Below are 12,930 nucleotides of genomic sequence, written 5' to 3' on the forward strand. Positions count from 1 at the left end.
ATAGGGGTAGCAGAACAAATAAAGAAGTCTTTGGGGGCAATCCTGAAAAGAAAATAAACTTTTGGTCGAAACCTTAGCTGAACCTATATTTATCCAAAAACCCTAAAGAAACCCAAAAACCCTTCAAAAAAGGTTTCTCCAGGGTTTTCAGGAGGCTGTCACCTTAACTCTCACATTCATTTCCACTATTTGATTTTCAATTTCTTCACCAAAAGCCTTAAGATCCATCCCCATCAGCCGAGGCCATGTGGGCTCTTCGTCGAGCTTCTAATCCTCTCAAGTAACTCTCTCTTTCTGTAACTTTGTTACTCTTTTTTTTTGGAGAATTATGTATTGCAATTAATATTTGAGTATGGATTAGAAATGGGTTTGTTTTCCTTTTCATTTGGTTACTAAAGATTTGATCTTTTTGATCACCATAAAAGCAAAAGGGAAAGTTCTTTTGTTTGCCTTTTTTTTAGTAGCGAGAAGGGGAAAACTAAGGATTGAATTTTTTAGTTTTTAATGGTCTTGTTGTTACTGAGATTCTTACAAGGAAGAGAAATGGGACCCCTTTGAATTAATTTAGCTGGTTGCCAGTGCAGTACTAGTTTAAACAGTTTTGTTTTATGGGTGGTTTTGGAATTCTGTAATTTCATGAGTTTGTTTGATTACAATGACTTAAAGCTGTGGAATAGGTTATACTGTGTGGTTAGTTTCATAAACTAACCCCATTTGTGTGTGATTTCCGGAGTGGGAATAGAGAAGTGGTGAAAATTACAACAAGAGTTAAGAATGGGTACAGATCATGTGAAGAATGAATCTGTATACGTTGCATCAGGTCTTTAATGTTCATGAGATATACAGGAATGTAGGATGTGATTGGGGGCTCAACGATCACTCCCACAATCAGAACACAAGTATCTCTATAACTGTCCCACTCTCTATGCTTGTTCTGTTTCCATGAGAAGCTTGAAAATGCATTTCTTGTACTAGAATTTTTTTGTCTAGTCCGCTGGCTTTCCATTGATTTTATGCCGAGAGCAATTTTTATTTTTCCTTTACTTTTGGGTATTTTTGAGTGATAATTTTTTGTTGTTCTGTTTCCAGGTTCCGTGGATTGAGTGTTGGAACTTCTCGCGGTTGTTGTGCTAAATCAGAAATAGTATCTAGTTATGTAGAAGGCAAGGTTGTCACTGTCAAGTCTCCTCAACCTGTATCTCAGAGTCCTAGATTTCACCACAGCACAAATGTTGGTTCAAAGTTCTATTTGGAAAAGCGTGGTTTTGCTTCGCAAGCTGGTGCTGAAAACAGTGGATCAGATGATGACTTGGAGGATGGGTTCTCTGAACTTGAAACACCAGCTAATGCCAATGAAAGCACAGTCAATGCATTGGCTGGAAATGAAGATCAGCTAATTTCTGAACCTGAGTTGTCTGATGATGAAAATGATGATATTGGAGAACCTTCTCAAAATGCACTAGAACTGTCAGATAATGAAACAGACTCGATGGTGAAAAGCTCACCGAGGAAAAGGGCTAGCACAGAACTATTCAACGCCATCGTCTCTGCTCCAGATGTTTCTGTTCAAAGTGTTCTTGACAAGTGGGTGGCAGAAGGAAAGGATTTGGACAGGTTAGAGATATCTAATGCCATGATCAATCTTCGCAAGCGTCGAATGTTTGGGAGGGCTCTACAGGTGATCTGACTTGATGCTATCCTTTCTTATAGCTGTCTTATGTATTTAACTGTCAGTTGTTTGAGGCTGTTACCCTTGTATACAATTTGACCTGGGGCATATTATTCATATGCGAGGTGGTGTGTGTGAGCATTTGTACTGGCATGCTGTGAGGAATGAAAATGCAAATTAAATTAGAATATGCTTTAGTTAATGCCTGCTGCACATGTTGGACGAGGAAGTTAAGTGCATGAAATAAAATAGGGATGTTTGCCAAGTGAAATGGAATTAATAATTGATGTTGTGTCCAAGAGTTGGCAGCAGCCATATGCAATTAGCTTCACAAATTAAACTGCAATGAGGCCATAAATTGTTTTCACAGGACATGGATTCCTTCCTCTCCTCTCATCATACTAAATTGAATACTTTAGAACAGTTGTAATTGGAGTGATCTTATCCTCAAGTGCTTTTGCATGAAGTAGTTCCTGTAAAGACTTGAACTTTCACCAGGTAGTTGCAAATCCAAAGCAAACCATCATAATAAATAACACCTCCTTTTTACTACATGCACTTACAAATGAATAGGATTTTTTTCATTACAACCTTTTCTCAAAACACCAGTTTAAATGGTGATTGTTCGGGTTTTGCTTGAAAGATTCATGAGTTTCTTGTTGATTGCAAAGTTGTGAGAATTACTTGTCCCCCCCTTTAGTTATTCAGAGTTTTATGAAGGCTTTTCCCCTTTTGAGCATTTTTATGGTTGCTTTTGCAGCTCTCAGAGTGGTTCGAGGCAAATAAGCCACAAGAATTTGTTGAAAGAGATTATGCTTCACGCCTTGATTTAATTGCAAAGGTGCGTGGTCTCCATAAGGCAGAGGTTTATATCGATAAAATCCCGAAATCCTTTAAAGGGGAGGTGATCTATCGAACCTTGCTGGCTAACTGTGTTGTAGACCATAATGTGAAGAAAGCAGAGGAAGTATTCAATAAAATGAGGGACCTGGAATTCCCAATCACCCCATTTGCTTGCAACCAACTGCTGCTCCTCTACAAGAGGCTTGACAAGAAGAAAATTGCTGATGTGCTGTTATTAATGGAGAAAGAAAATGTCAAGCCCTCTCTTTTTACTTACAAAATCTTAATAGACACCAAAGGTCAATCCAATGACATGACGGGGATGGATCAAATTGTAGAGACAATGAAGGCTGAAGGCATTGAACCTGATATCAGAACCCAAGCTATCATGGCCAGACACTATGTATCTGGTGGCCTCAAAGAAAAAGCTGAGGCTATTTTGAAAGAGATGGAAGGGGGTAATTTAGAAGAGCATCGATGGGCTTGCCGATTTATGCTTCCTCTTTATGGTGCGCTTGGGAAAGCTGATGAAGTGAGTAGGGTATGGAAGTTCTGTGAGAAAAGTCCCCGACTTGATGAATGCATGGCTGCCATTGAAGCCTGGGGACGGCTGAAGAAAATTGATGAAGCTGAGGCAGTTTTTGAGTTGATGTCAAAAACATGGAAGAAGCTTTCTTCAAGGCATTATTCTACACTTTTGAAGGTTTATGCAAACCATAAGATGCTATCCAAGGGTAAAGATTTGATCAAGCGAATGGGTGATAGTGGGTGTCTCATCGGCCCTTTGACATGGGATGCACTTGTAAAGCTTTATGTGGAAGCAGGCGAGGTGGAAAAGGCTGACTCTATACTGAATAAGGCTGTCCAACAGAATAAGATAAAACCAATGTATAGTTCTTTCTTAATTATCATGGAGCGATATGCAACGAAGGGTGACATACATAATGCAGAGAAAATGTTTCACCGGATGAGACAAGCTGGTTATCAGGCTCGAATTAGGCAGTTCCAGACTCTAATTCAGGCATATATAATTGCCAAGGCGCCATGTTATGGCATGAGGGAGAGGCTGAAGGCAGATGGTATATTTCCCAACAAGAGTTTGGCTGCCCAACTTGCTCAGGTTGATGCATTTAGGAGGACAGCAGTTTCGGACTTGCTTGACTGAATTATTTGATGGCCCCTTTGCATGGATTACTTTCTTGTCAACTCTTTTGTCTTCTGCTCATAGTTGTCAGTTATTAGCAGGTGAAACATTTTTGATTGTTCATGCAGGCCTTTCTACTGCTAGTCCTGTCGTCCCAACAGTTGTTACTCATGGGAGTGTTTAATCTCATGCCTGTCTTTATGTTTCTTACGCGCTTTCCTCCTGAATTTTTTTTCCTATTTCTAGTATAAATCAGCCGTGTGGTTGAGATTGCATTGCGGTTTGACCTTGATGCCTTGGCTATTGGCATCGTATACCATGTATCTCTAGCGCACTGGAACGAGTATAAGCCATTAATGTCTTGTTGCGTTATCTCAATTTGGATATCTGCGTATCAGCAACTGCTCTGTTAAGAAACTAAATCTCAAAAGTGGATGTGAGAAATTCTGGATATGAAAAGAACAAATAGGAGGATGAATAAGCGACAGATAGGTTATGTTCAGCCGTTATAGATCAGGCTGAAAAGAAACCCAAGTGACAGGTTTTCTGCGAAACCGCCACGGGAAGATTTTATGGAATAAAAACTGACATTTTATTGACCAACAAGGGTTCTTCACATGCAGGTGAGTTGGAGGTAAGGATTCTCAATCTCCATTGAATGTTGGTTAACAAAGAAGGTAGTCTTGCAGGTTGCAAAATGCTGGCAAGAGCACACTCGTCAGTATAGTATTTCATAAATCTTGGTGAGAATCTTCGAATCATGCACCGATTGGCGTGTTGGAAACTAAAACACGGGCACCTTTTTTGTGTCTTATCTTTCATGTCATTTACATACTCACCTTCTCCAAAACCTCAAGCTTGAGTTTTTATGGCGTGGCGTGTTCGTCGATCACCTGAAAAGTACATATCCCATCAGTCTGCAACTGGACATGTGGCCCTTTATCAACATCTTGGGCTTAGTTCTTGTTAATGCCTGTCGATTGCTTAACAAGTTCAACTGATATTAATATTTTTTTTTTAATTTCAAGTTCAAAACCTTTAAAAAAAAAAAAAAAGATAAACAAAAATTTAGGACCCTGGTTTTAATGAATTTAACATAATCTTTAAATCTTATTAAATGAAAATGAGATTTTTTTTTGAAATATTCAAAACAGATCATATTCGACTAAATTGCCATCCCTAAATTTAAATGTATGAAACTTGGAAATTGAAAAAATATATCAACACCACGATGATATCACAAGAATATTTTGAGTTCAAACTTGGCATTTACGAGACTAAATGAATTCGTTGACTCTAAAGAATACTAAGATTTGAGCCAAATGGTATAAAAGATGGAAGGAGCAAAATTGAATTGCTTCTTCAAAGTGACTACTGATGGGATACATTGGGATGACAGTGAATGTTGCCATGTATCAGGTCTATGTGCATTCCACCCATGAAACCACATGCATAAACATGGCTTCATGCACTATCATGAACGATCCCCTCTTCATGGAAAGGTTCCATTTCCATTTTTTCTCACGTGACTTGCAATATGAAGACTGCCTGGGATCATGCCTGAAGTTCATAGTTTTACATGTACAAACTACTCAGAGACAACAAAATAAAACAGAACGGAAAAGCAGCCTTCATTTTTGTCGGAATTCCAATGTTAAAATATTTGCCACAATACCCATGTCTCGGACATCGATATCTACTTGAATTCTTGGATTTAAATAAAGAGATACATTTTAAATGGAAATCAGTATTTTACCAATACCCAGCTAGGAACCATAATTATCAAACCCAATATGAGATTATTACGGAAAGAGATTATCGAGTTAACTTTTAAATCATTAAATTAATTATTTTTATTAAAATAATATGAATTTATTCATTTTTATTTTTATTTTGATGCTAATTCAATAAAATTAAAATTTATTTTGTTCAAAACAATCAAATTACTAAGAATCCTATTAGTCAATCAAGTTTTATCATATGAATATTTTACGCGGTTAAACTAAAAAAACCAGTAATAATTCTAGATTTCCAAATAATTATGCTCCAAACAAACATCCCAAATGAAAATACTTTTCTTAAATTTGTTATTCTCCAAATTAATGAAGATAAATTATTAACAGATACAAAAATAAATAATCATGTTTTAAGGATCTATACAGATTAGGATGATAATCTCAAAGTTTCTAGGTTGCAATCACAATTTAATAAAATGTAGACACCATAGTTTCTCCTCATCTATTACCTTTTATTTTTATTTAAAAAAAAAGTAAGAGAAATAAAATAATTTTCTCTGAAATAAAAAATGAAATAGGACACTTTATCTTGTTTTGATAAAAGTTGTTTTCAAGAAAGGCTTAGACGCAATGGAAAACAAGAGAGCAGTCGTCAAAAAAGATAACATCACGTCCCTTTCTACTTAGAAGTGTGTACGCTTGATGTTCCCTTCAAGGCATAATCAATATTCTCGAAACTCAGAGATAAAGAGAGAAAAATTCCAGCAACTTTTTATCCTCAAGGTCGGTTTTTTTTTTCTTGAAAAAGAACGTGGTTGGATCAATACAAATTAATTGTTTTTATTAAAATAATATTGTTTTATTTTTTTAAGAAGATTTAGACACAAATGAGTTTGGATTAAGTTATTAAAAATTTAATTGGATTTTGTTGAATTAATATTTTTTTAACTCAACTTGGAACTCAGCTTGAATTAAGTCTAGTTCATGTGTTTCTCAAACATGTGGATAAGATAAGGTTCAATAACTATGAAAATAATGGATGATGATTGGTTTATTTACGATGATTTTTTCTTAACAGTTTATTTTTGTTTTGGTGCTGAATAAAAAATAATAATATAGAAAATAAATCTATATTTGTTACTGAATTCAAGTACAAAACCCCATAAAAGAAGAACTCAATTTCAGTTCATGAAAATTGAGTTGACTCGGGAGGAATGTAAAGAAAAGAAGACGATAAAATTAATTCGTTTTGGGAGTTCAAATTTTGATGTTTCAATTTCAAAGATGCCGGCCAATAAGACCATTTCAAGGTCCACCAATGAAAACTACAAAGTTATTAAACCTGGTTAATTTAATTTATATTAACCTGAATTAATATAAAAAATATATTTTTAAAAAATATTATTTTATTTTTTTTAAAAAAAATTAGTAAGTTTTAATTACATCAACTGAAGTGTTTTTATTATGTTAAATCAACTTATAATTTTGTTTTTAAACCTAATCCAAGCTAGGTATTGTATCCACTACATCCTAGGTTTAATAACAGTGCTTTTATACTGTATTTATTTTCTCAAACTTAAATAAAAATAAGAACAAATACGCCAAGAAGTGGGGCACAAGTGCAATAAATCACAACTACCAGATTTCATACGTTAATAAATAAATTATTATTATTATTTTTTTATTAAAAAGAAGACCTTTCTTCTTCCTTCTAAGCTCCCTGGACAAAGAAATTGAAAAATTCTAACAAGAACAGCCTTCACAGCTGAATTTACGTGTCTATATAGATCTCCGAGTCTATAAATAGGGCATAGCTACACGTATAGACCACTTTATTCTCTAACAACAACATGGGAACCCTCAAAATCACCAAAAAGCATCATAAACACCTAAACAACCCCTTCCCTTCAACACCAAGATCACTTCCTTTCATTCAAGGACGTCTTCTTTTCAATTCTCAAACTGTCCCACCAAACAAAATCTTCTCAGTTGGCAAGGATTTCCAGCTTCTTTGGAGCATAAAAAATGGAGGGTCTCTCTCAATTTATCATCAGTCTCAACCTACAAAAGCCCTGTGGTCTACCATCCCAGGGCAAGCTTTTGTTACTGCAGCATTGTGTGAGACAGAGGTGGAAGAGAGCAGAGGATCTTTTGCTATAAAAGATAGGAATGTTTATTTGGTTTGTGATCATCAAACAATTGAAGATATAAGAGTGATCAGTGAACCTGATCACCATTTTGATCAGGATAATGATCATGATCTTTCATCTGGGAATATGAGTTTTGCTCAGAAAAATGATTGGAAGGATACCCAGTTTCCTGCTTTGGTGATAACAGGTTGGTTGTTCAGTAACAGGAGGAAGAAGAGGCATCAAGAATCTGGCATTTACAAAGACATACAGTTTGAGACAAGGGGACCACCAACTTGTGCAAGGTATTGGGTTCTATTTGATCAAAAGACTAATAACCAAATTGGTTTTCAAGTGAGAGTTGGACCACCAAATTTTGAATTCCAACAAAGAATTTCTCCAACTCCTTTAGGAAGACACCGGCGATTAAGGTGGAAGCTAGGAAAGATTAGAAGACGAAAGCTTGGATGGTATCGGTTCTTTACAAGGTCTAGAGGGTTTGTTGCAGTTTCTTCCTCGTCAGAGGAGGAAATGGAAATGAAGTCTGCGGAGTTGACAGAATTCAATAGAGTCTGTATTACCTATTCCAGTGAAGGAAATGAAAGGTTTTACGGTTTTGGGGAGCAGTTCTCTCATATGGACTTCAAAGGCAAAAGGGTGCCCATTTTTGTTCAAGAGCAGGGAATTGGAAGAGGAGACCAACCAATTACTTTTGCTGCTAACTTGGTTAGCTACAGGTAGATTAGCTATTACCTTTTCAACCACTAAATTCCAGTTAAACACAAATATGAAAAATATAGGCTCAAAAAATCTTACCTTTGTTTCTTGCTATTGCAGGGCTGGGGGCGATTGGAGTACAACTTATGCTCCTTCACCATTCTACATGACATCTAAGATGAGGTCTCTTTACCTTGAAGGATACGATTATTCAGTGTTCGACATGACAAGACATGACAGAGTTCAAATACAGGTAATTCTTGATAATTGTTGCATATTAATTATTATTGGCCATAGTGAGTGGAGAGAACATTATATTGCAAATACTTTGTACTGCATAACACTCAGGAACTTAGAATAAAATTATTCATGAGGGTGCAAATGCATCGTAATGACCAGAGTGAAGGCTGAAGCAAGAAAGCCAATGACAGTGAGAAACAATTCTTTATGCCAATAAACAATGTGATTGCCAAGTGAAAAATATGTTTTCTGCGTAGAATGTTTAGATTTAATGCAATGAATTATTGGCAAACTTCAGAATACACAGTTAACAGAAATTTTCATTGAATAAAAAGTTTCCTTTACAAACTTAAGTTGCACTTGAATAAAACAATCAAAATTTAAATGGAGAGGAAAATATTTCAAGTACTGAACATACTCATTCAGGGTTTAAACTTGCAGTTTCCTATTTTCTGTATATTGGAGCTTGCAGATTCAGAGCAATTCAGTTCGAGGAAGAATATTGAATGGCAACTCACCTTCTGAGATTATTGAAAACTTCACAGAAACTATCGGGAGACCTCCTGAGCTTCCTAAGTGGATTGTATCCGGGGCTGTTGTTGGAATGCAAGGTGGTACAGAAGCTGTACGCCGTGTTTGGGATGAATTGAAGGATCATAAGGTTCCTGTTTCAGCCTTTTGGTTGCAGGTATTCCTTGTACCTATACAGAAGCATATCAAAGCACATCAAAACCTACGGAATCTTTCACGTTCACAAATACTTACAGCCATGTTAATTTTCTATGATTTTTATAGTTAAAGAACAACTCTAAAAGGTTTATATTATATGTCATTACATTGATGGTATGTATGAATATCTTCATGTAGAAGTTCTCACCCTGAAGCACTTCATTTGCAGGATTGGGTAGGGCAGAGGGAGACAATGATTGGATCACAACTGTGGTGGAATTGGGAGGTAGATACAACGAGGTATCATGGATGGCAGCAGCTAATTAACGATCTCGGTGCAAAGAATATTAATGTGATGACATACTGTAATCCTTGTCTAGCTCCGGTATTTTTCTTTTTCCAAGAACTTATGGTACTACTATTGTAATTTGTAAAAAATTCAATACATGATCATCTGGTGTGTGACATACAGCCATATCAATGTATAGAGCATGCTGTCATTTCTTAAAGTAGGGTGTCTTTGCATACTCTACATCTCTTTTTAACAGTAAATGATGCTCCGCCCCTGAAACATATTTTGCGATCATTATCAGTACCTGAGAGTTTGAGACTTGGTTGCTTTGCTTTAAACAGACTGATGAGAAACCGAACCAAAGGAGAAACCTTTTTGAGGAGGCAAAAAATCTGGATATCCTGGTGAAAGACAAGTATGGAGAACCATATATGGTTCCAAATACAGCATTTGATGTGGGCATGTTGGACCTGACACACCCAGATACTGCTGCTTGGTTTAAGCAGGTTTTACAGGAAATGGTTGATGATGGTGTGAAAGGGTGGATGGCTGATTTCGGTGAAGGACTGCCTGTAGATGCAACTCTCTATTCAGGTAACAGAAGAAAAGTTCTAACATGTTTCTTCCGGAATCTTGTGCAATAGAGATATACTTATCACCTTGGATTAATTATTTCAGGTGAAGATCCTATATCAGCTCATAATAGATACCCAGAGCTATGGGCCCAAATAAACCGAGAGTTTGTGGAAGAATGGAAGTCAGGTCGTGCAGGTAAGGAGAGAGAAGACCCAGAAGAGGCTTTGGTCTTCTTCATGAGGGCTGGTTTCAGGGATAGCCCCAAATGGGGGATGCTATTTTGGGAAGGAGATCAAATGGTAAGTTGGCAGGCCAATGATGGAATAAAAAGTTCTGTTGTTGGCCTACTGAGCAGTGGAATTTCTGGATATGCTTTCAATCATAGCGATATCGGAGGCTATTGTGCAGTAAACTTACCTTTTATTAAGTACCACCGAAGTGAAGAGTTGCTCATGCGATGGATGGAGCTAAATGCTTTCACCACTGTTTTCCGGACTCATGAAGTAAGTTTTGATACCTGAAATCCATAAACACTCAATATCATAAAACCAAGTTGATGCAATATTACTGTTTATTTCCCTCCAATTAAAATTTTTAACAAACATTTAACGACACATACTGTGTTAAGCTAACTTGATGGTGATTTGCTTACCTAGAGGAGCCATATTCAGAATACATATTTGAATTGCCCAAAGTTTCCAAACCCTTGATATATAGCACTGTCTCCAGAGAAATGAGATAAATTTTACATTATTCACTATACAAAGGAAGTTAATAATTTGTTCAACCAAGCAGCATGACTAATATGATCCCATCAGTTACTAATTTCAGAAATATTCTGCATGCAGGGAAACAAGCCATCCTGCAACAGCCAATTCTACTCTAACCACAAGACTCTATCGCATTTTGCACGCTGTGCTAAGTTGTACAAAGCTTGGTATTTCTACAGAATCCAACTAGTGAAGGTGATGCATGATTCATGTAAATAACTGGAAGTCAAATAACTTCGGCAGAGCATCTAACAAGTCTCTCTCCGTCTGTCTTTATAAAACAGGAAGCTGCTCGAAAAGGCCTACCAGTTTGCCGCCACCTATTTCTCCACTACCCAAATGATAGGAATGTGCATAGCTTGAGTTACCAGCAGTTCTTGATTGGTACCGAGATCTTAGTGGTGCCTGTCCTTGACAAGGGCAAGAAGAATGTCAAGGCTTATTTTCCAGAGGGTGAAACTTGTTCCTGGCAGCATATCTGGTCAGGAAAACTATTTAAAGAACAAGGTTCGGAAGCCTGGGTAGAGGCTCCAGTTGGCTATCCTCCTGTATTTATTAAGGCTGGCTCCACTGTGGGAGAAACATTTGTAGAAAATCTGAGAAATTTTGGCATTCTTTGAGCGCAAAGTCCTCAAAGAGATCCATGATCAATATAAGTTGCATTGAATTTTTTTACTAGCAAATAACCACAAATTCTTCTAAACTTTACATCTGCATTTTGCAACTTTGTTTGGTGAACCCTTAATAAACGTCTGCTCAATTTTCCCTGCACGCATCATGCTCTAAAACTCCTGAACTCCTGACTTAAAGCTTGAGCAATTCGTCTTGTGTCTTCTTTCATGGTCATCTGTTCAACTTATTTCCCTGACATCATCTTATCCAACACGTCCACTTTCGTGGTCCAAAGCTCTAATCTAAACATGATTTTGATTCCATTGGTTTCTATAGACTAGTGACAAACCTAAAGAAATGAGTTCACAGAAGCACATCTCAAACGAGAACGAGGTATGTCATGTGGACAACATCTCCAGTTTCTCAAATCTGTTTGTCTTGAACTTTTACGATCATAAAAAAACACGCATTCTCTTGACTACCACTCAAGGAAACAATCAACCAAAATTACACAATCAAATTCTAATGATACAACCTACACATCCCTATCAAGCCCAGAGCAGGCAATAAATACAGAACAAGCTTTAAAAGCTATTAATGGTCCTAAGTCAACAAATGGTACCCCCTTTCACGAAAAAGCCTTTCTGGATTGATAGTTTATAAAACCCCTGACATGCTACAAAGACATAAAACACACGATTGTCAATAGAATTAAACAATATCAACTCAAAAAATGCCAACTTTCCTCAAAAAGGGAGTCTCAAAATCAGGATCCCAACAGACAAAATCCTTTTTCAGACAATCAATCAAACAGCTGCTTGTAATTCATAAGTGAACCCTGTTTAAAGCAACCGGTCCATAGATTTTCGCCAACTTAACAGAATCACACAGTTTTTAACTACTTACCATAAAAAAGAATAACCTTAAGATGTTTCACATAAGCACAGCATGCATCCCCTTGATGAACATTGAGTTCTCCTTGTTCTTTGTATTAAAAAGACTTGAAACCAAGACTCTAGCACATGCAATGGGAAGATAAAAATGAAAGGAGAGAAAAAGATACTAACAGACCTTGAAATGAGAGGTTTTAGACACTGACGTTAAGGATTCATTCTAAGCAAACAAAGGCAGATGATCTTTGCATCCTTGGTCAACTTGGAAGCCGTAGAGAGAGCCTCAAAGAAAATGGTGATCATCAAGAGGTTTTTGTCTTGTTTTTTTGGTTACTCGAGTGCTTAAGCTTGTTAAGTCCTTTTTTCTTTTATGGATTCGGACACTTCAATTGGATATTCTGTTCTGTCTTCCCTCTCTCTCCGTATCATTTAAGCATGTTGTGTAAGAAAAAAACTTTATTTTTGTACCTATAAACTCATCTGTTTTTATTTATACTCCTAAGTTTAAATCTCTCAATGTTACGTTACCAAAAAGTTAGAATTTTTCCTCCAACCTGATCTCTTATTAAACCTTCACGAGTTTTTTGGGTCAACTCAAAACCGGCCAACCAACTCCTAGTCCAGGTTGGATGGATGTTAA

At 36.7% G+C, this 12,930-nt stretch overlaps 2 protein-coding genes and 1 long non-coding RNA gene across 3 annotated transcripts; 2 read left to right on the forward strand and 1 right to left on the reverse strand.

Moving 5' to 3' along the window:
- The first annotated feature begins 101 nt into the window (after positions 1-101).
- Positions 102-3,866, forward strand: LOC133689796 (pentatricopeptide repeat-containing protein At1g80270, mitochondrial-like). Its single transcript, XM_062109845.1, has 3 exons — positions 102-280; positions 1,090-1,678; positions 2,430-3,866. The coding sequence occupies exons 1-3, from the start codon at positions 246-248 to the stop codon at positions 3,675-3,677; spliced, it is 1,872 nt and encodes a 623-aa protein (XP_061965829.1). The 5' UTR covers positions 102-245; the 3' UTR covers positions 3,678-3,866.
- Positions 3,867-7,242: 3,376 nt separating this feature from the next.
- On the forward strand, positions 7,243-11,460 carry LOC133688380 (uncharacterized). The gene is made up of 8 exons (XM_062107850.1): positions 7,243-8,258; positions 8,359-8,491; positions 8,951-9,166; positions 9,377-9,532; positions 9,781-10,033; positions 10,118-10,518; positions 10,864-10,980; positions 11,070-11,460. Exons 1-8 carry the CDS (start codon positions 7,243-7,245, stop codon positions 11,403-11,405), a joined length of 2,628 nt encoding a protein of 875 aa, XP_061963834.1. The 3' UTR covers positions 11,406-11,460.
- LOC133688381 (uncharacterized) lies at positions 8,779-12,691 on the reverse strand. The gene is made up of 4 exons (XR_009841132.1): positions 12,469-12,691; positions 10,668-10,734; positions 10,433-10,532; positions 8,779-9,179 (listed from the first exon to the last, which is right to left on the reverse strand). It is a non-coding gene; the product is annotated as an uncharacterized LOC133688381 (long non-coding RNA).
- Positions 12,692-12,930: the final 239 nt, after the last annotated feature.

Source organism: Populus nigra, chromosome 3, assembly GCF_951802175.1.
Source record: "Populus nigra chromosome 3, ddPopNigr1.1, whole genome shotgun sequence".
In the NCBI taxonomy this organism is placed as follows: Eukaryota; Viridiplantae; Streptophyta; class Magnoliopsida; order Malpighiales; family Salicaceae; genus Populus; species Populus nigra.